The sequence below is a fragment of the Diabrotica undecimpunctata genome, chromosome 8 (genome assembly GCF_040954645.1).
Source record: "Diabrotica undecimpunctata isolate CICGRU chromosome 8, icDiaUnde3, whole genome shotgun sequence".
NCBI classification, from domain to species: domain Eukaryota; kingdom Metazoa; phylum Arthropoda; class Insecta; order Coleoptera; family Chrysomelidae; genus Diabrotica; species Diabrotica undecimpunctata.
The window spans coordinates 126,763,979-126,791,654 of record NC_092810.1 but is presented as its reverse complement, the minus strand read 5'-3'; the positions used below and the strand labels follow the sequence as shown (position 1 = coordinate 126,791,654).

Sequence of the window (27,676 nt, the reverse complement as noted above, 5' to 3'; positions counted from 1 at the left end):
TATGGAGGTCTTTTCCTCCACTTAAGAATACTATATCTGTTAGACCAATGTTCGGATCCAAAATAACATCGTAATTGAAACGCGTTTGTAATAGGATAAAGAAGATATCCAATACACTTTATTACAACAATCAATAGTATGTATAAAAAATTAACAAAACCAATAAGAACACAAACACAAAGTAACGACACAAGGTACATGTAGATACTGTTTGAATTCGGTAAATCTCAAATAGGTGTATGGGAATAAAATATTAAACAATGAATATTATTCTAAAAAAATTTCAACTTGATTATGCACAAATAATATTAAATCAAACTTACTCTGACATCCTACTGGCAAAATCTCCAGTTTGATTGATATCATACCAACCTACATCTTGATTTAAAATGGATTTTAAATATGCAGACCTTATTTTGAATATCTAGGAGAAATATATACATAAATATTTAGTTTAAATTTAAAGTTTAGTTAAAAATACCACATTCTATAACGTAAAATGAATCTTACCTGTCTCGTAGCAGAATAATTAAAAGTGACTGTTGCGAGGTAACTAAAAACAAACATTCCTACTCCAATCAGAGAATTCATTAGGGCAAAATGTCGTATACCATCAAAAAATTTGTCTTCTGCTATTTTTTTCTGATCGGCTGGTAAATTTATTTGTATTGACATAGCATATTCAATAATATCCCCTGTAAGGCTACCAAAGAGAATTGTATTTAGTGGTTGTAAGATTCCTGTTCCGGTTGCGGAGAGAAGTCCCAATACCATCAAAAATTTATCATAACTACTTGCATACCTAAACTAGAACCAAAAATTTTATATTAATGATAATAGTAAGTGTTTAAATCATTAGACCACGGGCTGACAAGCGAAGCCGAGGAAGACCCCCAACGCGATGGACCGACGACCTCAAAAGAATCGTGACCAATTGGATAGCAGAGGCGCAGAACAGAAGCAGATGGAAAAGTCTAGAGGAGGCCTATGTTCAACAATGGACAACTCAGGGCTGATTGATGATGAAGTGTTTAAATACTACAAATGATTATTTTGTCACTTTATTATTTGTATGTCACGATAAATAGTGAAACAGTAGTACCGATGACATATACCTTCGTTAGAGCATTATCATCATGTCTCAGTATTTGACAAATTGAAAAATTGTTGCCGCTAATAGTGAGATTATCTTTAATTTATGGCTTGAGACCAAAAGCCCAAAAAGTTACTAAAAATAAAAAAATAGTGATGTGGTAAATAATGCGAAACAATTGCAACATGAAGTAGAAACCGACAATACATAGACATGATATTAGAAAAACTTATCACGATAGGTAAAAAATAATTCAAAAAGATGTAAGCGTGAGCAGAGTGGATCATTGCGCTAAAGCTGCTATACGCAAAACTAAAATTGCTAATCAATTACGAATCATGGAATGGAATGCACACTAAAATTGTTCACATCATGTCCACAATAGCACATTAAATGGTTAACGGCGGCCATAAAAGATAAAATCGAGGAAAAAGCGAACATGGCAGATGAACAACAAGGCTTCCGGAAGAACCTCAGCACAATAGACGCAATTTTTATTATCAGACAAATAATAGAGAAGTCTGTTAAATATGGAAAACCAGCATACATGTGCTTTGTAGATTTAAAAAGTGCTTTTGAGAGGGTGAAGCGAAATCACATCTTAAATTTATTACAAGCTGAACAAATAGACCATCAAATGAAATTGTAGGCTTCCACGGCCAGAGTCAGAATTATAGTTTATTCGTCTTCCGGGTTTGGACCGTGTCATTTGTGAGTGACCCAAAAGTGGGTTCATCTCGACGTTTCGCTACAATTGTATGTAGCTTCTTCAGGAGAACAAAAAAGAAAAAGAAAAACAAGAGACAGGAAGATGGGTAGTTAGCAACGGTAACTCAGTTACTCAACGCAACCAGAGGCGAATACTAACTACCAAGATGGGCATTTGGTCACAGTAACTCAACTACTCAACGCAGCCAGAGGTGAAAACCAAATGCCAGGACAGGGATTCACGTCCAACAGCTCAGAACACTAACGCGTCGAGAGGCAGGGAGTGAATCCGAACGTGAATCCCTGTCCTGTGAATGGGACCAGATAGATTAGCGAACATCTGTAAAAACAACAATCAGTATAGCAGAAGACTTGTTGGAAGGCCGCCAAAAAGGTGGAAAGATAATGTACAGTCAACAACGACTGAAACAGAATAAGAGGCAGACAAACAGAAATAATCCTAGTCGCACGAAGAAGAAGAAGAAGAAGGAATGGAATGCCAGTCCACTGTCACAACATTAAAATGAGATGCAAACAATCTTAGATACAGAAGTAGTAGATTTGTGTCTCATATCTGAAACACATTTCACTAAACAATATTTTATAAAGTTTAGAGGATACAATGTATACCACACTATACATCCTGATAATGCAGCTAAAGAAGGCAGTGCAATAATAATAAAAGATAACATAAAAAAAACAAAACACATATGAGCAAACGACAGTAGGTGTCAAGCTCAAAACTAATTACGAAATTAATGCAAGCTAAATTTATAGCCCCCATAAACATTTCATTAAAAAAGAACAGTATGCAGAATATATAAACAATTTGGCAAAATACATATCATTAGAGTTGACTTTATTGCAAAGAAAACTCAATGTAGATCAATATTGACAACAACTAAAGGAAAAGTGTTGCTGGCGGCCATAAAAGAACAGAAACGTGAAGTAATATCTGATGATCCATGGTACGTTATTAATTAATCATTATACGAATATTAAAACATTCCTTAAGTTAAGAATATTATCACAAAATTATTGGGATGATATTCTTGAGCATCTATTGCTACTATTACTAGAACCACAAAAATATAAAAGAGAGATAAGGATATTTTTTATTGTTAAGATAACTTATCGGACCTCTTCATCTTAATCTCACCAAGAGTGGTGCTCATACAACTGAAAGCAAGACCGATCGACATCAATATATTTCAAGTGTAAACACCTACAACAGAAGGAACAGAAGAAAAGGTAGAAGAACTATACCATAGCATTAATCGAGTCGTGAGAAGGTTGAAAAAACAAGATCTAACAATTGTTATGTGTGACGCCAAAGTTGGGGCCAGCAAAACATCGTCTGCAGTTGGACCATTTGGATAAGGAAACCGGAATGATAGGGGAGATACATTGGAGATTTTTGCGGAAACAAATCAATTAGTAATAATGAACACCTGGTTTAAGCTACACCCAAAAAGAAAATACATCTGGAAATCTCCACAGTATTCTGTGGGAAGGATTGTAGGAAATCAGATTGATTACATGCTAGTAAATAAGAGCTATAGGAACAGCTGTACATCTATCAAAACATAATCGGGGGCAGACATAAATTCTGATTATATACTAGTTGTAGGTAATTTCAAAGTCAGAATGAAGAAGGTTACAAGTAATTCGATGAAGAAGTATGATGTTAGAAAACTGAAATATTACAATATTCGACTGAAAGTGAGTGAAAACCTCAATACAAAGGTGCTAAAACGCACTAATGCAGGAAACACAGAGGAAAGTCTGACCATCATATAAGAAACAGTACGAGAAATAAAAGATCAACACCTAAAGAAAGATACAAAGAAACGGAAATCGTAGATGACCGATGACATACTTGAACTTATGGATAAAAAAAAACAAAGAAAATCTTCAAGTTTATAAGAGAATACATACCATCGTCAGAAGAGAGATAAGAGAAGCCAAAGAGAAACAAAAAAACAGAACAATGTCAAGAAATAGAGCAATATTAGAGTCGATATGATAACTTCAATATCCATCGAAAGGTGAAGGAAATAGCTGGAAAGTTCTGAAAACGTAACAGCGGAAAAATAACAGATGATGAAGACAATCTTGCCATAACTAAAGAAGAGAGAAGGAAAGTATAAGAAGATTACTTAAAGAAACTTTTCCACGACCTTAGTACAATACAAGAACCCACCATTAAAGAAAATTCAGGTCCCGAAATCCTACCAGAAGAAATAAGGCCAACCGTCAGACCAATGAAGAATGGAAAGGCACCGGGACTTGATAAAATTCCTGCAGAATTGTTGAAGCTATTAGATACAGAACAAATAAAAATAATATTTAATGAAATATACAAGGAAGGAAAAATACCAGTAGAGTGGCTCAGATCGGAGTTTGTACCATTGCCCAAAAAACCAGAAGCAAAAGTTTGTGAAGACTATAGGATCGCAAGCCTAATGAGCCATCTGCTGAAGCTGTTTTTAAAAGTTATCCACATAAGAATTTACCGGAAATGCGAGGAACAAATTGCGCCCAATCAGTTTTAATTTGTGAACGCCGTTGGTATGCCGGAAGCTTTATTTAGCGCATGTATTGTTTCAGAAATGTAGAAATGTCAGCTGTGATGTTTTTGCACGTGTGATTGACTACAAGAAGGCTTTTGATAGAGTCAGACATGAACAAATGATGGAAGTGCTGAAGAGGACAGGGACTAATAAAATAGATCTAAAAGTAATAGCTAACCTGTATTGGAATCAATCAGCGGCGCCCCGAGTAGATGGAGAATATACAGATCAGGTCAAAATCTAAAGGGAAGTGAAACGGAGGTGCATGATTTCACCACTGATATTCAATCTGTACTCGAAACACATTTTTGAAGAGGCTCTAAGAGATATTGATGAACGTATGTCAATAAATGGAGTCAAGCTCAATAACCTACGGTATGCAGATGATACAATAGTGTTTTCCAATACCATAAAAGTGCTGCAAAACTTAATGAACAAAATAACGGAAACAAGTAGAACATATGGACTGGATATAAACACCAGCAAAACCAAGCTAATGATCTTCTTCTAGTGCCGTCTCCACTAATATAGGTTGGCTATAATCATTTCAAATTCGTCTCTATCTCTGCTTTTATTAAGAGCGTCTGTGAGTTTAACCCGGTCCAGTCGCGAATGTTTTTCAGCCAGGATATTTGTCATTACAAATATCGTACAATACAAATGATCATCAGTAAGGAAAACATAACTGGAGCAAATCTGAATGTGAACCAAATGAGAATTGAACGTGTCTCATAGTACAACTACTTGGGAACTATAGTCAATGAGTCATGGGACAATACCCAAGAGATTAAATGTAGCATCAGAAAGACATAAAGTGCATTCTTGACTATGAGCTTTGTGTTCAACAGCCATGACCTCACCCTAGAAACAAAAATAAGGCTCCTTAAATGTTACGTGTACTCAGTGCTTATGTACGGAGTAGAAACGTGGACATTGAAGGCGGAAACTCTATATGCATTTTGCAAGGTAAAATTAAAGGAAAAAGGACCCAAAGACGAAGAAGAATATCCTGGCTTGCTAACCTGAGAGCATGATATAGAAAGACCTCAACACAGCTATTCCGTATAGCAACCAACAAAGTCATTATAGCCAGAATGGTCGCCAACGTTCGGAACGGACAGGCACCCTAAGAAGAAGATCTGACCTCTAGAGGTAAACACAACTTTCTCTAAAACCAGTATTAAGACAGGAAAAAAACTATTTGTAAAGCTTAAAATATGGTATGGTGTATGCTATGAAAGAGGTCATTTCTCACCTTGCATAAGTTAAGACACTATTTACACTATAACAATTTAACTACAATGTAGCTTCTTAATTGTAATATTAGGAAACTAATCAATACTTACCATCTGAAGAAAAGATGCATTCTTAATTTTTTCCTTTGGTTCCTCACTATTAACAAATTGGCTAAAAATAAACGTATGGTTTAATAAATTAGGTATATAGCAAATTACATTTCGGAACTTAAATTATAAGTTTTAAACAATACTCACGCATCAATAACATTTTTCTCTTTATCCTTTGTACTGTGTTTTTTTTCGTCTATCATTGTAATCTGGAATCAAAAATATATTTATTTAACTGTTTGGATATTAGCCAAAAATTTTGTTAGTTCAAATATTATACCTGTTTTCCTAATCATAATAATTACAAAATACTGATTGATTAATTTGTATGTCTTTGTATTATCTGTAAGCACCTCTTTCATGAGGCTTTTTTTTTACTAATTTTACTCATGTCGTTGTCGGTACCAAGCACAAATAAGAAACGAGGAGGGTAAATGAATAAGTCTTGGTGACAGTGTCCAAGCCAAGTGGATACTTTCAATAAATGCCAAGAAATGCTCAAGTTAATACTTGTAGTAAGACTAGAAAATCCTACCCACGAAGTGAAGATGAGTGTCTAGCATCTATGTGTGGACGGTATTGGCTAAGATAGTAAACCCAAAAAGATCTTGGTTCTACTGGTAGGGGTTGGGGCGTAGGTTCTGCACCTTCTACACCTGTAAAAAACTGTAAGAAGACGACGTAACAAACGAACTAGGACGTTAAATATAAATACATGGTCGCATGGAATCTCCATGGGTGAAAAGCAAGTCAGACGAAGTCATAGCAGAAGTAAAAGAATAAAATTAGATATCACAGTTAATTTATATTTAAATGGGAATAAGCCACAATTAAAGGTTAAAATACGTTTATTGACGTTTCAATTTCCACTTCGGAAATCGTTCTCAAAATACAAACATTAGTAAATTAAATAAATTTTGTTTTTTGTTACTTAGTGAAAAAATTCTTCTAATAATTTAATTTTATCTGACTCATCTATATTGACAATTCAGACATACCTTATACATTTTAAAGTAGATGACTTTAAAATGATATTGCCAATATTGTTGAGTTGCGTTCCTGGGACGACTTTACTTATAAGATAGTTCATTCGATTACATGAAATCAACTTTAACTTGAGAATATCCGTCAGAAAAGATCATAACATGTAATTCGTCTTTAAAAAGACAAATACATGCCATGATGACAGTAAAATTCTCCTGTTAGTGATTCCATAGTAAATTATGAGGGAAAAACCAGGAAAAAAACCTCATAATACTATCCCGACATGGTAAGTATTTGATCGTGCATTTAGTTTACCTTCAATAAACACCAAATTCCGATTTTATATGTTTGTTATTTAAAAAACATATATGATGTATTCTCTATATGTTACTGACTTACCAATACTGGTATTTTCCTTTTAATAACTTCCTCTTTTAATATGGGTAACCAGATCCTACTACATTCTGCCGAGGAATTCGCGACACAATTGGTCTCATTTAGCATAATTAGAGCCGCTTCTTTGATTTTTCTCTTTTTACCATCCGTTTCTTTTAGGACTATATTTGAATCATTCCGTTGAACCCTATGTTCATTATCCCATGCGTGTTTACAGATTTGAGATCTATCAAATTCTCTATTTTTAATATAGGATTGATGTTCACTTATTCTAACATTTAATGGTCTTGATGTTTCACCTAAATAAAACTGATCGCATTCACAAGGTATTTTATAAATGCAATTCTTTGTCCTTTCTTGTTCATTGTTAGGTTTGGTTTTGGACAAAATAGATCTCAACGTGTTTGTTGTTTTGAATGTTGTTGAAATGTTGAATTTATTTCCTATCCTTTTAAGCTTTTTCGATAATCCTTTTATGTATGGTATTGTTATTTTCCTCGTATTATTCCTTGCATATGCTGTAGGATCTCGTTCTAAGTTGTTTTGTTCTATTCGATCGATTGTTGAAAATTCCTTATTTATAAACGATAAAGGATAATCATTTTTTAATAAAACAGATGTTAACAAATGTTTTTCCTCCAAGAACGAATTTTCGTTAGATTTTTATATAATAATATAAATTTAATAATTTTTTAATTATGCTAAATGAGACCAATTGTGTCGCGAATTCCTCGGCAGAATGTAGTAGGATCTGGTTACCCATATTAAAAGAGGAAGTTATTAAAAGGAAAATACCAGTATTGGTAAGTCAGTAACATATAGAGAATACATTATATATGTTTTTTAAATAACAAACATATAAAATCGGAATTTGGTGTTTATTGAAGGTAAACTAAATGCACGATCAAATACTTACCATGTCGGGATAGTATTATGAGGTTTTTTTTCCTGGTTTTTCCCTCATAATTTACTATGGAATCACTAACAGGAGAATTTTACTGTCATCATGGCATGTATTTGTCTTTTTAAAGACGAATTACATGTTATGATCTTTTCTGACGGATATTCTCAAGTTAAAGTTGATTTCATGTAATCGAATGAACTATCTTATAAGTAAAGTCGTCCCAGGAACGCAACTCAACAATATTGGCAATATCATTTTAAAGTCGTCTACTTTAAAATGTATAAGGTATGTCTGAATTGTCAATATAGATGAGTCAGATAAAATTAAATTATTAGAAGAATTTTTTCACTAAGTAACAAAAAACAAAATTTATTTAATTTACTAATGTTTGTATTTTGAGAACGATTTCCGAAGTGGAAATTGAAACGTCAATAAACGTATTCTAACCTTTAATTGTGGCTTATTCCCATTTAAATATAAATTAATTTAAAATGCCACAAGAAAAGAGCTTCAGAACAATATTAGATATCACAGTTCTTACAGAAACAAAGAAAAATGGTAAGGTAACGAAAGACAAGAGAACACAAGCAAGGGTATCAATACTGATAAAAAACTTAAAAGAAAACCTTAAAAGCCAAGAGCAAATCAAGAGAGACTTATTAAAGTATCTATTACGTGAAAAGAGCACGATCTCGAGATCATTGGAATATTATGCTATCAGAAACAGTATCACAAACAGATAAAAAATATTTTATGAAAACCTGTCGAAGCTTATTGAAAATATGAATAGCCGCAAAGAAATTGTGGTTTTAATATTTGTGGAAAGAGAAAAAAAAATAACAGAGTCGTATGAAGATATGGAGACGCTAAAACAAATGAAAATAGGGAATAGTTAATCGAATTCTGCAGCACTCGAACAGCATTCTCTAAAAATGTTAAATAGATTCTACTAACATAAAAATATATATAAATGTACCTGGATCCAACCAACGCGAATTACAAACTCAACGATAGATTATGTTACAACAAAACAAGAAACACACACACACAAGTAGAAGGCGTAAGAGTACTAAGAGGACCGGAGTGCGGAATTGACCACTATATGGTAAGATCAAATACTACTTACAGTATTGACTGCCATCACTATACCTAAATGACAACCAACCAGCACAATCAAAACCGCTGGAAACGAATCCACCTAATTACAGTGTTGCTGCACTCCAAAACGACTCAACATCATTTTTATATCAGTTACGGCTTAAACAAAAATTAACAAATCTACCTAGGTTTATCCTTGGTAGGTTTGTTAATTTCCTTAGCCCAGGATACCCATCAAGAGATAATAAATAAAATTAATGAAGCAGCTTATGAAGCACTCGGCACGATCCCTAGGAACAAAAAGGATACTCCATTGTTGTGGACAAATGACATTGCTAATGCGGAACAAAATACAAGCATATCAAAAGTGACTGCAAACAAATGAGCTAGATGATGAATAATAGAAGAAAGATCTTGAATCTACTATTACTCAAAACTTCTGACTGAAACAAGACCGAAATTAAAAAAAAAAAAACACCATTACATATGAAGACATATAAATTAAAATACGATGAAGACGATTAAATAACAGGTCAGGAAGTCGAAGATGCAATACGAATTCTAAAAAATCGAAGAGCATGCGAAGTAAATGTACTGCTTTGAATGAAGGAACCAAATTAACTAGAGGAATTCCTATAAGTAAGGGTCTTAAGTAAGACTACTGCAAAGTACGTACACTATTCAAAATATATCTGCATGAGGTCTCAATGTGAAAAAGAGTGCTGCAATATGAGCATACCAATTAAAAACTAGATAGTGTACACGATACACTTCGCCGACGACCAAGCCATTCTAGTTGAAGACGAGAGTGATATAGACTATATGGTTAAAAAACTTAAAGAACTGTAAAATAAGTGGGGATAGACATTATTATACAGAAAACCCAATACTTATTTGAAGGAGAAAGATTAGAAAGCATTCAAATTGAAATGGGAACTATAAAATTAACTGAAATTTTTAAATACTTGTGATTCCAAATACCATCAAAAGCAGGGAGTAACGAAGAAATACATCCCAGGTTTGGTCTGATACTCTCTTAATTATAAATTGTCAATCTATATTTTAATCTGTTTATAACAAAGCAAAAAACATTCAGATACTGAACAAGAACTAAGCTTTCCAGTCGCAATACATTATTTACAATGGTGAGATCATTTAATACTTCATTATTGGGTATCTATGATTCCGATGATGGCTATCTGTGTTAAACTAATATTATATGGAATATTGATAAAAATGAAATCATTAAATTAATTAAAGAGAAGTATCAATCATTGAGAGGACAAAGTATCAATCCTAGACAATCCAAGTATCAAGACAAAGATATAAGGAATCCAAAAAAAATCGTATCAGAATTCTATGACGCGGTGTTTTTATCGATTAAAAAACAAATTATATGTAAACAATCGTTTTCATTTTTTAAGAATTAAAAGCATTTTATACACCTGCAGTGAAATATTCTCATATTTAGATAAATATTTCAGCACTTAAAAATAAACTTCATAAAAGATAAAGATAAAATACTCGAAACATTACTTAGACTCCCAATTTTATTGTGTATTTTCTAAAATTTCTCCTTTTGTTCATATCGGCTCAATTTTTATATATTATCTATATATGTCTTCTTTTTTCACATCTTCTTCCACTGGTTCTGTCCATTGTGTTTTTAATCTGCCTCTTGAGGTTTTACCTGGTCATATAAATCGGTTTTCGTTTTCATCGTCCTATATAAACTTAATCTTTGGGTTTTTATCAATAAATCAGTCTATTATTTTGTGCTGATTCTTTTACTAGTTTTTCATTTAATTTTGTATTTATTCTTGTGTTCATTCATGGTGTTATCTTATCTTCGTTTCACATGTTTAAAAACCACTTTTCTAATTCTCTTATTTTTAGAAATAAAAATAGATTCTAGAAATAAAATCCAATTCTTCCAACAAATTTTACTCTCAGATTCTTGCTAAATGACGTGTAATCACTGAATCCATTGCGAACAATGAATAAACATTATTTAATTGACGAACGAAATCAAATGACCGGGTCCGGACGGGATTTATCTAATCTACAGAAGGAAAATGACCTGAATTGATGAAGGGATACGGAATGCATGATGATATCTGACCATATGGCTCCCACATATAAGCCTAAAGTAACTTTCCATTTGGACATTTCCCACGGAAGTGAAGCACTTGACCCATACTGCAGGGGTACCCATATCTGGTACACAGACAAGTCTTAAACAGCATAAGGAATATTCTGTAGTGGTGAAAATTTAAAGATTTCTATTCTGCTAGGAGAATATACCTCTGTATTTCAGGTAAAAATTTTTGCAATCTTGCAGTGTATGAAAAAAATTAATATGAGGGCTATCAAACTGAAGCAGATCAATATATACATTGACTGCGAAGCAGCCATGGGGGCTCTAATAAGCTCTAAAGTGGACTCAAGGCTAGTGTGGGAATGCCGAGAGGAATTTGACAGACTGGCGGAACATAACAGTGTAACCGATACACTGGTATCGGTTACAGGTCATCGCCGAATATATGGTAATAAAAGAGTTGATGCACTTGTCAGAAAAGCATCAGCTACAAAATACTTAGGTCCAGAGCCGGCCATGGGAGTGTCAAAAAGCATTATTCACAAGCGGAAAAAGGTTTGAGCCGAAGGCAGCATAATTCTTATATATAACAGCTCTTAACGCCTGGAGGTCCACGGCTTCTATTTTCTTCACTATTTTTTCACTCATATCGGTTTTTCGTCTTTTCCTCCCAGTACGGTATTCTTAATTTTCATACATCGGTTTTACTTTTTATAACCACTTCTTTTTTATCTTCCTCTTCTGCTCTTTGTGCTTTTACTTTTTGTATTATGCTTGGTTGATTGTAGAGCTCCATTGCTTGCTTTCTGTTCTTCTTTTCAATACGACGTAATTGTCTTTTGTACCTCCATATATCTTGCGTAATATTTTCCTTTCCTAGCGTTCGCAATTCTGTGTATTTTTCTGACTTATCACCCAAGTTTCGCTGCTATACCTACCAGTATAGATTAATTTAGATTTGATCATTTTGTTTAGCGCTTCTTCAGATGTACTTCCTTTAGTAATTCTTTTTTCTATTTGAACATCTTCTTTGACTCTATTTAAAATCGTCACTCCGAGGTCTTCGAATTGATCCACTTTTTTTAAACAATATTCTCTACTTCCGCTACTACTCCCTAGATTATCTTCGGTCCACATTTTCTCTGCTGTCATTTCAAAGTATTTTGTTTCATTTTTGTTTATATATATATATATATATATATACACCGGTATTTAGGAGCCTCGCCCTTCCGGTAGGGATCTATGGAGGAGTATCACTGAGCCGCAAGCCCTTATCTCTTGCCGTACTGCTACACCATAGGCCGATCAGACACCAGCGTATTCTAGTCTAAGCCGCAGATTCATTTAGAATTTTAAACTGCTGCGTTAGCCTTTTTTGTTTTCTGTACACCGAGCTGGGAATCGAACCACTGAACCACTCGCAGTTAAGCGAATGAGAACCGGCCGCCCAGCCCGCTTGGCTATCTGACCGACTTATCATTTTTGTTTATGCATAGTCCAAACTTTTTCAATATTGTTTCCATTTTTTTAAATATTATTATTAGTTCTGATTTTGATCTCACAATCAATGCTATATCGTCTGCAAAAGCAATAACTTCTTGTCTCTTGTAGTATGTTATATCATATTACGTCTCTACACCACTTGGTCGTAGTATAGCTTCTAGGATAAAGTTAAATAAAGTTATGAACAGTGGATCTCTTTGTCTTAATTCTTTTCTTATTTGATATTTCTTTTTAGGTCATTTCCACTAACTTAATAAGTTTGGTAGATATTTTTAATAAATCCATCACTTCGTATAGTTTTCTCCGTAGATTGACTCGTATAGGTACCTGCTTAAAGTTTGTAAACAGAATGTACAAACCTAGATTTTATGTACATTACATTACATTAGTATAATATTTGTTTCTTCGTAAATATCAGATAAATTTTGGATCTAATGAATGAATTAAACATATCAGTCTTTTACATTAATTGTAGATCGGCCTCTTCTAAACCCTCCCTGATATTCACCTATTATTTTAGATTATACTCTGTTAGTTGGTTTCTTATGAATAAAGCCAATATCTTATATGCTGCATTTGATAGAGTAGATTCTTTATAATTTTGGCATAGCCCTTTATCTCTATTTTTGTGGATCGGGTATATGGATTCATTTTTTCAGCCTTCTAGCTATTTCTTATTTTTCCAAACTCATTTTATTATGCTTTTTAGTTGTTTGAGTAACAGCTCTATACCGCCTAATTGTTGTTTTGCTCCGGTACGGTGTGATTGTGATTGTATTTCAATGAAATGTTTCTATGGGTTTACTAGTTCCACAATTTCGGTCCATGTCTCTAGTTTTCTTGGTAGGCCACCTATTAGCGTACCTTTTTTACTTCTATAAAAGCACATGATTTCGAGACCCGTAGCTTTATTGACTTTGATCTCTTGGTAAAAATTGTTAATCTCTTTGTTTAACATATGCTTTTCCATATCTTGTAACTTCCGTATCTCGTATCTTCTAAGATGTAAATTGAAGCTAGAAGGTCAGATAATAGAACTGATGGATTTTAAATATCTAGAAATCACACTATCTAGCTACGGAAAGCTCGAAACTGAAGTGGAAGATCAAGTGAATAGAGCAAACAGAGCCGCAGGTTGCCTGAATGAAACAATATGGAGGAATAAAACTATCGGGAAAGAAATTAAAAGCAGAATTTACAAAACAGTCATCAAATCAGTAATGACACACGCAGCAGAAACATGACCAAACACAGATATGACAAAAAGGAGGTTAGAAATAGCAGAGATGAAAATAGAAAAATTTATGGTAAGATACTATGGGACAGAGCTAGAAGTACAGATATACGACGTAGATACAAGGTGGAGAACATTAAGAACTATCAGTGGAAAGACGACGAAAACGATGAAACAACAACTTACTGGTAACTAATTAAAAACAGACAGACTCGTCTACATAAAAAAAGAAGAATTATCTAATATAATCTAATGTCTCTCTCTGCTCTTAACGCAGCTTTCTCATTTTGGCCATCATATCGTTATTCTTCGCCAAAAGTCCACGTATAATCCTACGTAGACCTCTTCGTTAATTTGGTCTTTTTAAAAATCTCTTCATCTTCACTTCCTCCTTTATTTCTTTTTTACGATTTTCTTCACCACTACTCTCGTATTCCGATCTAACTGCACATGTTTAGGTGTAAAAAATTGTGTAAAAATTATCAGCTCTTCATATCTAAATATAAATATATAAATAATAGCCCAGGGAAATAAGCAAAAAAAGTACCCTGTTTTTGACATTCATCCGGCCAGGCAAACGACAGTTGTTTTGAGTAGTATGGACCTCTGTAACAAAAACCTATATGTTTCCTGCAGTCGATTTTTTGGACTTAATTAGTTATTAACAAATTAAGGTCAAAAAACGGAAAATTTTTGCTTTTTTCGTCTATCGACAAAAAGTAAAGAATTTTAAACAACATTTTACAAGAGAAGAAACTTTTGAGTCATATAAAAACCTTCAAAATGGCGTTTTCTAAATATTTCTATCCTTATTTGTTGCTTAGGAAATTGCAAAATAGATAAAAAATTTATAAAAAAAATAGATAAAAAACAGCAAAAAGTGAAGCATTTTAAACAAATTTTAGAAGAGAAAAAACTTATAAGTCATATAAAAACCTTCAAACTGGCGTTTTCTAAATGTTTCTATCATTATTTGTTGCTTGGAAAGTTGCAAAATAAGTCAAAAATTTCGGTTTTTTATAAATGTTAATAACTTTTTTGAAAATAAATTTATAACATTCATATTTCATGAAATGTTGTGTCTTGGAGTGCTTAAAATATTGTTAAAATTTCAAAGTGATCGGTCAAATAGTTTAATAGTTATTTTATTTGTTTATCCCAAATTAATTTTTTTTGCAACAATATAAGAAGATTTGTTTATAACAATTAATAAATCTAATTAACGTTATTTAAAACACCATACTTTATATTTTTAGCGTACTAATTTCTAAAAAGATTGCCCTTCAATAAAATCGTCCACAAAGCTTCAAAATGTGGTCCTTAAAATCGGCTGGCTTCGAAACTCACGGGAGCCGAAGGGAGGAGGAAAGGAGCTGTTAGCTGTGTCTCTGGTTCTTATTTATGGATTTCGACGTTCCTTTTTTTAATTTGTATGTACTGTTTGCGTACATTACTAATATGCATTACGTCAATAAATAAATTGTCTAATTTGCTTAATTTTTTTTTTAAATTTTTATTGTAATATTTGAGATAATTTAAAAAAAATTAATTTTCGATAAACAAATAAAATAACGTTTAAACTATTTGACTGATCACTTTGAAATTTTGACCATATTTTAAGCACTGGTAGGCACAGCATTCCATGAAATATAAATGTTATAAGTTTATTTTCAAAAAAGTTATTAACATTTATAAAAAACTGAAATTTTTGACTTATTTTACAACTTTCCAAGCAACAAATAAGGATAGAAACATTTAGAAAACGCCATTTTGAAGGTTTTTATATGACTTATAAGTTTCTTCTCTTCTAAAATTTGTTTAAAATGCTTCACTTTTTGCTGATGGACGAAAAAAGCAAAAATTTTTATGTTTTTTGACCTTAATTTGTTAATAACTAATTAAGTCAAAAAAATCGACTGCAGGAAACATATAGGTTTTTGTTACAGAGGTCCATACTACTCAAAACAACTGTCGTTTGCCTGGCCGGACGAGTGTCACGAAAAAATGCTTATTTCCCTGGGCTATAATATTATAATATAAATATAAATATACACATATAAAAATATTTTGTCTACTAACAGTTTAAAAGTTACTCTAATCGTCTGTAAGTTAAAAATAATAGTAATTTTATAAAATACTTTTTGGTTATAAAAATATATTTTTCTTTTTTTAATTTTTAATAAAATGAAAAGTCTTTATATTTCGTAGGGTGCACGAAGAATAATTATTGTATCTTATTTTATATCTAATATTATTTAAAAAATGACCTTTGGAATAAACAATTTAAATTATTTTTAAACTATCTGATCGATCAAGCTGAAATTTTAAGGGTTTCTTAAGTACTGAATTACCTCTCTTTAAGATCAATCACAAAAGTGTAACTTAATTTTTACAAAAGGTATAAACAATTTACGATTTTGCTTTCTTTGTTGTTTTTGAAGCAACAGTAATTTAATGATAAACAAAAATTCGAAAAAATCTCAATTTTAATACTAATAATTTTAATCAAAACGTATAGGTTTGCTTAATACAAGTATATATTAACGAAAAAACTAATATCTGGCTGTTGAGATGTCCTGAAACTCCTTAAATTTTGCTTATTTCCCTGGAGTATAGTTAGCAAATCAACCATTACCAACCATGTAAAAAAAGTAAGATGATTTAACACAACTGTTTTAGAACAAAATTTGAAACATAATTTGCTATCTCAAACTTTAAACTTTGAAGTTTATGACAGTAGCAATAAACTTCTACTTGTTTGTAATGACAAGCTCAATAAACTTGAAAATGGGTCAATCAGCAAGTTCAAGATCATCTCAAAGTATCGGAATTTGATTTTCTAACCTATGTACTTCTAACCTATATACATAATTGACTTATAGTATTCTTATTTTTTACATAAACAAATATTTACCTTACAACTTTAGTGTAATGTACGCAATACTAAAGGTATTTTACTTGTGTTTATTGCACATTTTAACTGCGATTTTTAGAACTGAACACGAGCAGTAAGTGCACTAATAATATAGGAATAGGATGTATACTTGTTCTATTTTTACCTACCATAACAATTCCTGTAGAAATAATATACACGACTCCTTACTTTTTAAGCATGTGAATGTATATTTTGGTTATGGAAATTGTGTCTGACGTCTTATTGCACATGACTGTAGTATAAATTGTAATGCAAATTAAACGAAAAAGGAGACAAGTGTTAAGAATCTTGTTCTTTACTGGTTTTAGTGAAATTAATGATCATTATAAAAATGATATTTTAATAATAATAATAAAATCTTCTGTGAATCTCCGAATGAGCTAATACCTTAATTATAGTTTTATATTTCACAAATAAGACGTTCCTTCTCGTTTGAACTCACTTTACCGCTTAGTAAGTACCGTCAAACAGACAATCTAGACCTCAGTTTAGCTGATGAATCTGCAGACAAAACGAAAGAACTATTAGAACAGTTAAGAAAAAACGCAGATGAAACTTTTACCAATATTTTTAAGCAAGTATCAGCTCTTTGCAATGCATTTGGTATTCATATGTCTCTTCCATGGACAGTAATTAAACAAAGGGAAATATTGTTCCAGGGCTTACTAAGTTTACTGTATGACAAGACACTAGGCAAATCGTTTTAAAGTCTATAGAAAATGTCACACTGAGAGTGCAGTACGGGTAAGATACGGCAATGCTTTTCTTATGGAGAATAAACGCGCAGGGTTGTCGGTTTTCTCCAGCTGTTGATTGCTCATTGTTTCACAGGACCGGCTTGGATAAAATGCATCTGCCGGCAGTACGAGTAAAATATTTTATATCATGTATACGTATACAGTAGAATAAAAAGGCATTGATGAGTTATTGACAACGAAAACTATGAATTTTGCATATAAAACGTCAACATGAGATATACAATTGAATCATATTCATAAGAGTAACATTTGAACACCTCTTTACAAGAACAACATACAATAACTGTAGTTTTAATGTTTTACATAAAATAGAAAAAACCTACATAATTTCTAGGAAAGAATTTGGAAACTTTAAATAGGTCTTCATTTCTTTTGTAAAACTTCTGCTACAAATTACCATCATTAACATAATCACCTAAATATGGCCATAAACTTGTTTGTCATAATTAGTATTTGATAAACTCCAAGCTTTCCCTATTTCACCCCCTACCCATCCTTAGGGTGAAAGTGCTTTTGGAAAACGAAACTACACTTCAAAATTTAGTGCGAGTTTCAACAGAGAGCATGGAGTCCCATAAGTTTAAATCCGGTGAATTATTTAACGGTTGCGCTAAACTCGTAGTGTTAAATGTGTTGTGCTTTTTACAAAATACGGAACAACTTAATGTAAGTGCTTATGACTGGTGTTAGCGAAATAAGCATTTACAATTTCAAAAAAGAAAAAGAACAGAGTGGAATGTTGAAATCGCCAAAAAAACGTAAAAAACGAGTGTGTCAATCAAATTCTAGAATATTCACATATGACGAGGGTGTAAGAAGTATTCTACGGAGAATTGTTAGGCCAGCCTTGGTATATTCTTCTTGTAGTTTCTTCATCATGTAGCTGAGGTCGTCTTGGTCTTGTGCAATTACTACTTGATCGTCTGCAAAACTTAATGTATATAGGTATTCGTTCCGTAGCGGTACTCCCATGCCTTCGCATTTTCTTTTCCATGTAGTCAAGGCTTTCTCTAAGTATATTTTGAATAGGGTTGGAGATGTGGAGCAACCCTGCAGGAGCCCTTTTGTTGTGGTGAAGTCTCCTATGATTCTTGTTCCCATTTTAATGGATAAAAACTCGAACATATAAGAATGTAAAAAATACCTAAATTCTTGGTTTATATTTTGTTCAACAAAAATAAAGAAGCTTTATTTAATTAAGAGTGAATCAGAAAGATATTTGAAAAAATTCTAGGAAACACTTCACTCATATTTTTATTAAGACCCAATCACACTAAAACATTTCTTCGTCTATTTTTAATACATAAAATTATATATTTTAATTTATAATGAATTGATGATTTACCTTGGACTAAATATTTTATAGTTAAATTTTCTCTATTTTAAACGATATCACTTAACACAAATGAATTATCGACTATCAGCTACAAACTAATTGCAAATATAAAAGTGTTTTATACAGATCTTTTTATCTCATAATCAACTTTGGATTGTTTTTTTTTGTAACAATATACAGATAAGATTAGACTAGATCTTTATGGTCATTAACATTGTTTTGAAAATTGTTATTGTGAGATCTTCGACGTCACTGTTTCTTTTTTTATTTTGGTTTATAGTATGGTCATTATACCAAGAGTGATTTAGTGTAAATCTTTTACAAAATACCTACATAAAGCCATGTTAATATAGTTATTTGGTCTTTTTTGTCCTTTCTATTCAAAGTATTTGTGGGCAGGTGTTAGTTATCATTTTGTTTTTAGAAATATCGTCAATTATGTACGCAACTCTTAGCACCATTTAACAAAACAATATATATATATATATATATATATCGGTTTCAAAACGTCTTGCGTCGTTGTCCGATGCCTAATTTCCACGAATTTCTATCATTCCATTGTTCTTCGGTCAAGTCTCGGGAGCTCATTGCCTTTGTTATTCCCTCCTTCCATGTTCTTTTTGGTCTTCCTCGTTTCTTACGATTTGGTGGTATCCATTTCATGGCGATTTTCGGTAGTCTTGTTTCTGGCATTCTTTGAACATGGCCATACCATATAAGTTGTTTCCTTTCTATGTCTGTTGCCAGTGATCCATCTACCCCCATCCTATTTCTTATTTCATCGTTTCTAATTCTGTCTGCTCTAGATATTCGAAGTGATCGTCTAAATACATCCATTTCTGTTGTTTGTTTTCAACAAAACAATAAAAAGATTTTTTCTGCATAAATAATAATAATTATTATTGTTATTAATTATAATTATATGAATCATTTTGCGTACAAATATACAATGTATACAACAGTCAACAAAACAACAAAAATATTTTTTTTTCTGTAAATAATTATTATAATTATTGACATTTATACAAGGTGTTTCACGACGAACTGATCTGTAAAAAACAACTAAATTTGATAACTTCATTAATAATAATTGATTTATCCCCCCTTTTAAATAGGTCGGGAACATTATTAAAACATTTAAATATTTAAAAATTACTAAAAACATCGAGTTTTTTCTACTTTTCTTGCTTATAACTACAAAACAATTTATTTTGGAGGAAGATCGTATCGAAATAAAATAGCGACAATTAAATTTTCTATAAGATACAACTTATTAGGAATGTTTTAATTTATTACTCCTTATATTGATGTTGTATCATTCTTATAATGTTTATGGGATTGCTTCCATCAAGAGTTCCATATAGTGGAACTCTAGGGGTAGTTTACCCCCTGCAGGTGGTTAATTCCTCGAACTCACGTGCATTTGTTGATGGTCAGCGTGCGTCCTCGTTACACCGATATTTTCAATGTCATAAACAAACAATCGCGGTTCGTAATAATAGTGTAATGTTATTAAAATGATTTTAAATTTTTAAACTGAATTAGGTTACTTAGATCTGATGCTTAATTAAATCCCTTTACACCCTGCTGTAAAATAGCAATAAATACAAAAAAGAGGGGGAAATAAGCCTTTTATTATTCGATGTTTATCAACCATTTAGATCGCATTTTAATAATTTTATTAAAATAGATTTAATAGACTTAGCATAATGATTTTGCAATCTATTTTTTTTTAATTTAGATTGCAAACCCTTGCAAGGGGGTAACAAGGGGGCAAGATTGGAAACAAAAAGTTATTTTAAAATATATAAATTTTTTTTATATATTTTACAAACACTTTTTGTTCTCAATCCTATTACATTTTAGAATCTTGACAATGGTAAGGGTTACTTGCCGAAACGTTGATTTCAATGTCACAGTAAAATTTAATTCCAATATAAATAGTTCTTATTGAACGTAAACCCAAAAAATACTAATTTTATATTAAATATTTTATATTTAACAAATAAAAATATTAGGAAACTATAAATTCCAACCGAAACATAAAATATGTAATATTTATTTCAGTACATTTTTTAATACAAATCTAAATACTCTTACCTGGTTTAAAAACTAAATCATATTACCAGTATGTTGTTTATAACATTCTATACCACTAATATAAACGATGTATATTTGGCTAATACTTTTACACTCCAAATTCCGAAACAATACTGCATCGGGTGATAAATTCTAGTAAATAATCGATAGTTACGTCCTTAAACTCATTGATTTTGCCACCAGTATAAAATATCATTTGTTAGGATAACCGGGATTATAATCATCACAACCTGTTGATTGCGACGATTATTAAAATAATTATCCAGACTAAAATAGAACTGACAAATATATAAAATATGATAACACATGCTTATGATGTTTATCACATAAACTTTTTAAGATACAGGATACCCCCAAAGTCACAAATTTTGCATATAAAGGAAAACAAAGTAAAGACTTACTAAATGTACTGTTTACAAAAACATTTACTGCAAGTTAAATTATGTTCGTACAAATAATTGTATAAGTAATAAAAGGTAACTACATACTAAAATAAAAATTTTTGCTTATAGGTTTTTCTGGAGTGTTAAATTTGAGGACATTCTCGCTTGATGCTCCAACAATAGTCAGTCATCATACGTTCATTCCATTTATCTTGATACCGTGCCTCCATGACCTTCAAATATTGGTGGAATCACTCACCCTTCTCATCACTGACTGCACCAAGATTTTCCGGGAAATGAGCAAGGTGACTATGTAAAAAATGCAATTTAATGCTCACGTTGCAACTCAGCAGTTTGAAGTTCTCCGAGAGTTCGATCAAACTTTTATCGATCATCCAAATTCGATAAATGTTCGATCGAATAAATTTCTTTGGTGGTGCGAGGAAACAATGTGAGCGTGCATACGTATCAATCGCCAAACGGCACGGCCACGTTCTATCAGTCACTGCGTAGACGGCGTTCATGATCGTTGTTCTCTTTTCAACGGTACCAAATGAAAGAGCGTACACATATTGATCTTTGTCGACCGACCAGAGAACCAGTTGCGTTTATTGGACACTGCTCAAGCACAGCTCCATGTTCCTACTTAGTTATATGTTGTTCATTGTGATTTTGTGTATTTCATCCAAGAAACCTTTGTAGATTAACAGACGTCATCGAATAAATGTCGTGTAGTGTGCGTGCAAAGCATCATCGACTAAAGTTCGATCGAACTTGTATCGACCGTCCAAATTCGAAGAGTGTGTGCCTAGCCTATATAGCCCAGTCTGGTTAAAAAAAAGGTGGAAAAATGTTTCGCAGATATCTGAAGCTTTTAAGACATAGGTGGGGGATACTAGATGATGAATAGATGAAAAGATACTCCTAGTTTTACCTTGCGTTTTTTTTTAAGCAATAATTTATGGTCACAATTTGATTTTTTGTCTATAAAGTTTTTCCCTTATGTTTTAAATAAACAATATTTATGTCATTATTTATGTCAAGAATATCTTTATTTTCCCGTTTTTTTTAAATAAAATTGATAAATAATTTACAGAGATATTTGCAAAAAAGCAGTTTTTTTGCACTAATTTATAAAATTTATTAATTTTTTTATTAACAAAATAAAATGGTACTAATACATTTAAACATCAAGGAATTACCATCTTTGAGATTTGTGCGAAATTTCCCTCCGATCAGTCAAATATTTTATAAGTTATTTAATTTGTTTTTCCCTGAGGCTAATTATTTAAACTATTGAGCTTGCCCTATGCATGATGCTAGACACATTCAGCAAATTTCATAGGATTCTTTAAGACTTAGACTATCTCAGAAGTTAAATACATATTGAGTTTTCATCGAAATTATTTACAAAATAAACGTTTGAAAAAGGGGTATGTTTTTTACTTATAAACAATTGTAATAACTTCTATATTTTTCAAGCTTACAACCATTGGATAGCTGGTAAAAAAGCTCTTAACAAAAGAAACAACTTAACTCAGATAATCAATGCAACTGGGCCAGACATATTGAAAGAAGAAGTAGAATACGCAATAAGAAACGCTAAAAATGGAAAAACAAATGGACCTGATGAAATTCCTACAGAACTGTTGAAGCTTTTGAATGATAAATCCGTAACCATAATATTAAATTTTGCAGCGAGGAGCTAAAACAGTTTCCCCTCCACTTTCCTATGTCGATCTTTCGAAAGGCTTAAGTTTCGAAAAATTGGATGAATTTTATAGCTATAAAATTCAATATAAAGTTTAGATTTTCATTCAAAATTTGTGTAAATTTTACTGTTTTAATGTTTATAAACAATGGAGATATAATTAACAAAAAAATTGTCGCTAACTTCGTTCCTATTGTTCATAGAAGGTTTATTTTTTTTTTGTTAAATGTGAGTTTTTTTACCAGCTATCTAATGGTTGTACGTACAAGTCTGTAGCGTAAAAAATATAGAAGTTATTACAATTTGTTTATAAGTAAAAAACATACCCCTTTTTCAAACGTTTATTTTGTAAATAATTTCGATGAAAACCTAATATTCATTTAACTTCTGAGATAGTATAGGTCTTAAAGAATCCTATGAAATTTGTTAAATGTGTCTAGCATCATTCATAGGGAAAGTTCAATGGTTTAAATAATTAGTCCCAGGGATAAACAAATTGAATAACTTTTAAACTATTTGACCGATCGGGGGGAAATTTCGCACAAATTTAAAGGACGGTAATTCCTCAATGTTGAAATGAATGTATTAATAATATTTTGTTTTGTTAATAAAAAAATTAATTAAATTTATAAATTAGTGCAAAAAAACTGCTTTTTTGCAAATATCTCCGTAAATTATTTATCAATTTTAATTAAAAAAACGGGAAAGTAAAGATATTCTTGATATAAAAAAATGGTATAAATATTGTTTATTTAAATTATAAGGGAAAAAACTTATAGATAAAAATCAAATTCTGACCATAAATTATTGTTTAAAAAAAACGCAAGGTAAAAATAGGAGTTTTTATCTCCTATAGATCTTTTTATCTATTCGTCATCTAGTAACCCTCACCTATGTTTAAAAGCTTCAGATATCTGCGAAACATTTTGCCGTGAAATCGATGATTTTTGTATAACCAGACTAGGCTAATAGTGTTATTGCCCAGGCACGACTCTAGGCAAAGATTTTCTAGTTTATGGTTGATTTGGAGTTGAACCAATATTTTGCTGGCTCAAATGTACTTAAATTTGGTATACAAGTAGTTAAATAGTTAGACAACATTTAAATAACCACATTTATGAGTTTTATTATATTACTAACAAATAACTCTTCTAAATAAAATTAACCAAAAGGGTTTAACGTCATTTAGACACTTTTTGATTCTTTAGTAGGTATTTTAAATTTCTTCTACAGGAGTAAGTAACCATCCAAAAGAACAAAGGTTTATTCTAATGCCTGCATTAATTACGTTTTTTTATGGTTCTATTCATATTGTTTAATATTAGCAGCGAGTTCTAATCCTGATAAAAAAGATAAACAATTATCTATTTATAATAATCTAATCTAAGATTAGAACTGAAGTAGTGATAATAACAATTAGCGTTTATGTAATAGTGTGGACATTTTGTTAAAAGATATAGCAAACTAAAATACTCTTACAATGTTACTAGAAGGGGACAATGAATAAATACATCTCACGCATCTACCTGACTATGAAAAATCCTTCGATATCATGGAACCATTGGCGCTTGAAGATACTTGGATAATTTGCTGCGTATATTCAAGATATAAGATCCATGAATCCATAATCTTATATATTAAAACGCTAAGCCCTTTTCTTGTCCACCACTTTACTCAAAAACCATATTAGATAATTAAAATATTTTTTCGGAATGTTATTAGTATTACGAGATTGTCAAGATCTACTTTTGGTACAAAAATTCACTTCCGGTTTTGAGATGACCGGAAGTTAAAATTTACTTTAAGTTTTAGACCCCACAATGTATATATGGATCGAAAGGTCTCGTCGAGACGAATCTAAATATGTACTTCCGGTTGCGATCCGACACCGAAAGACCCAAAACGCGCATAAAACGTCAAGATAGAGCAAATCTGACACCGGATTCGTGATCAGCATGCAAAATTAACTGCTAAATGATAACATTGTAACAAAAAACATTGTTTTCGACGAAATATTTCGTGATATTTAATACACTTTTTACTTGCATTAATATTGATGAATGTTATGTATATTCTTGCTTATATTGTTTGTATTGATCTCTTAATTTTTCTCGCAAAATAAAAATTTCATTTAAAAAACTTGATGTCGAGTTGGTCCGCTAGTATGTACTAAAAATCTACTATAAAAACTCAGTTATACTACTATTGACAAAAAAAGAATCAGAATCTATTAAAAATGTGTACACCATCTTAGGTTCGCTGCATTTTATAGCGAATTATCAACCACCTTTAAAACCTACCCAACATGGATTTAACTTTGAAATGCCAAAATAAGTGGGGGTCAAATTGGAGAACTCATAAAACAGTTTGGGCTTGGAGAGAGAGAAATGAAAGAGGAGACATATTGGCTAAACTTGTAGAAGAAGAAGAGTTATTGATTACTAATAAATACTTCTGACTCCCATACAGAAGATTATACACATGGAAATGTGAGCATACTACACCTCAGCATACTACATACTGAGAAATCAAATCGATTACAATATTATTAATAAATTTTTTCCATAACATCAGTCAGAACTGGATTAGGATATCAAGTTAGTCGATAACTTACTTATTACCAACATTAAAGTCGGGTTATTAAATATACTATGTAGTGTGAACCCAAAATACAATATGAGGCTTCTGAAATACAAACACACAAACGAGAGGGTAAAACGTTAGAAACAAGATAATTTAAAAACCGTTATTTAAGCGGAAGAAACATACCAAGAGCTTGGAAAGTTGCACAGAGAGTCACACTAGTCATACAAGAGAAATTCCTCAAATCATCAAAAAGAAAAAGTCGTGAATGAGAAACGAAAATTTTAGAGATGATGGAGGAAAGGTAAGAGTTGAAAGATGGGGTCACATTATCATACATAAGGATAGATAAAGATAAAAGGATAGGCAATAAAGCAATCAGAATAACTACGGACACATAGCTAGCAGAACAGTGTGTTCAAATACAGCTATTGCAATAAGTATCTTTTGCAGATCAACGACAAAACACCATTAAGGACAGAGAATGATAAAAAGAACACCCAATTACGATCAAATAAATTATATCAAATATTAGAAAAGTTGAAGATAATAAATAACCTGACAAGTTTCAACAAAAAATAACTTGGTTAACGACTACATTTAACACAATGTATCTTGTTCATATGTTTTTTTTTATGTAGAAATATCTATGTCTGTTTTTCATCCCATTGTCAGCTTTTATTGGCTCAGTCAGTTCTTTTTCTACTTTTGCGTTTATTGGGATATTTTGGTAGATATTTTTGATCGATTTGATTATTCCTAGAGGTATCTCTCTTGCGTGCAATAAATAGTAAACGTCCTTTAATTTAACCCTGTAAAATGCTTTCTTAAGGTATACAAAACAGATATGCCGATTTGTTGTATTCTAGTGATTTTTTTGCACTTGGCAAAATATAGCCTCGGTGCATGATATTCCCGAAATAAAACATTGTTTTTATTTTGCTAGTGCTACAATTTCATTCAATTTATTTGTTATAACTTTGGTTGTTAATTTTTAGTGTTGATTTTAATAATTTAATTTCTCTGTATCTTTCCCGGTCCGATTTGTCTCCCCTTTTGAAGAGAGGTATTAGGATATTTGATCTCTATTCCTACGGTATTCGCTTTTGTTCTATTATTTTTTGGATTAGTTTTACTGGTTGTTTGGTCAGAGATCTGGTTCTCCGTACTTTAGGAGTTTGTTCGGTATTCTGTCCTCTTCTAATGATTTTCTATTTTTTAGTTTCATTAATTCTTTTTTGCCTCTTTGTGCTCAATATTTATTTGTTCGTTTGTTCTCACCTATGGTGTTGGTGTTCATTATCGTCACCTTTACCAAATCGGGATCGAAAGTAGTCTGCCCATGTTTCCTTCTGAATGTGTTTCATTTTAATTAGTTTGTTCATCTTTTTCCTTGTTTTTTGATCATTCTCCATATTTCTTGCTCTGCCAATGTTCTCTTTTTATTTGTCTAACTAAATTATTCGTTTCATTTTTGATTCGTTTATAGTGGGTATATGCCTGTTGTGTTCTGTATTATAAAAAAGTTGGCGTATTCTTGTGGATTTTTGGTACGCTATTCTTGTGTTTATCTTCGTTTTTATTATAAAATGATTTGTGTCTACATCTGCCCCTCTTAGGTTTCTTACGTCTAAGCGGTTACTACTACTCCTGGCATCTACCAGAACATGATCGATCTGATTTCTTGTATCGCCGTCATTGAAGACCAATAATTCTTGGTGTATTTTCTTGAATTTACACGATGTTAATTTTATTAGCCTATTGTAGGATGCTGCAAAGTCTATTAACCACGTTTCATTTTCGTTAATAACATGATGTAGACTCTGTATGCCGCTTCCCTTCCCACCTTTGCATTGAAATCTAACAAGTTAATATACGTGTCCCGTTTGAGTAGATAAACAGGACATGCACATGTCAATTTAAAAGAACGCAG

At 31.8% G+C, this 27,676-nt stretch overlaps 1 protein-coding gene across 4 annotated transcripts in view; it reads right to left on the bottom strand.

Annotated features, from left to right (window-relative positions):
• LOC140447980 (ATP-dependent translocase ABCB1-like) overlaps positions 1–21,087 on the bottom strand; it is a 76,072-nt gene extending 54,985 nt beyond the window's left edge. The window contains exons 1-5 of one of the 4 annotated variants that reach the window (XM_072540976.1): positions 21,067–21,087; positions 5,868–5,929; positions 5,721–5,781; positions 511–807; positions 324–424 (exon numbers count right to left, since the gene is read on the bottom strand). In XM_072540976.1, coding sequence (XP_072397077.1) covers positions 324–424; positions 511–807; positions 5,721–5,781; positions 5,868–5,923 — 515 coding nt within the window. In that variant the 5' untranslated portion in view covers positions 5,924–5,929; positions 21,067–21,087. Of the gene's footprint in view, positions 1–323; positions 425–510; positions 808–5,720; positions 5,782–5,867; positions 5,930–16,851; positions 16,912–18,975; positions 19,084–21,066 lie in introns of those variants that run through there. The other 3 variants (XM_072540974.1, XM_072540977.1, XM_072540975.1) reach the window with 3 other exon arrangements.
• Positions 21,088–27,676: the final 6,589 nt, after the last annotated feature.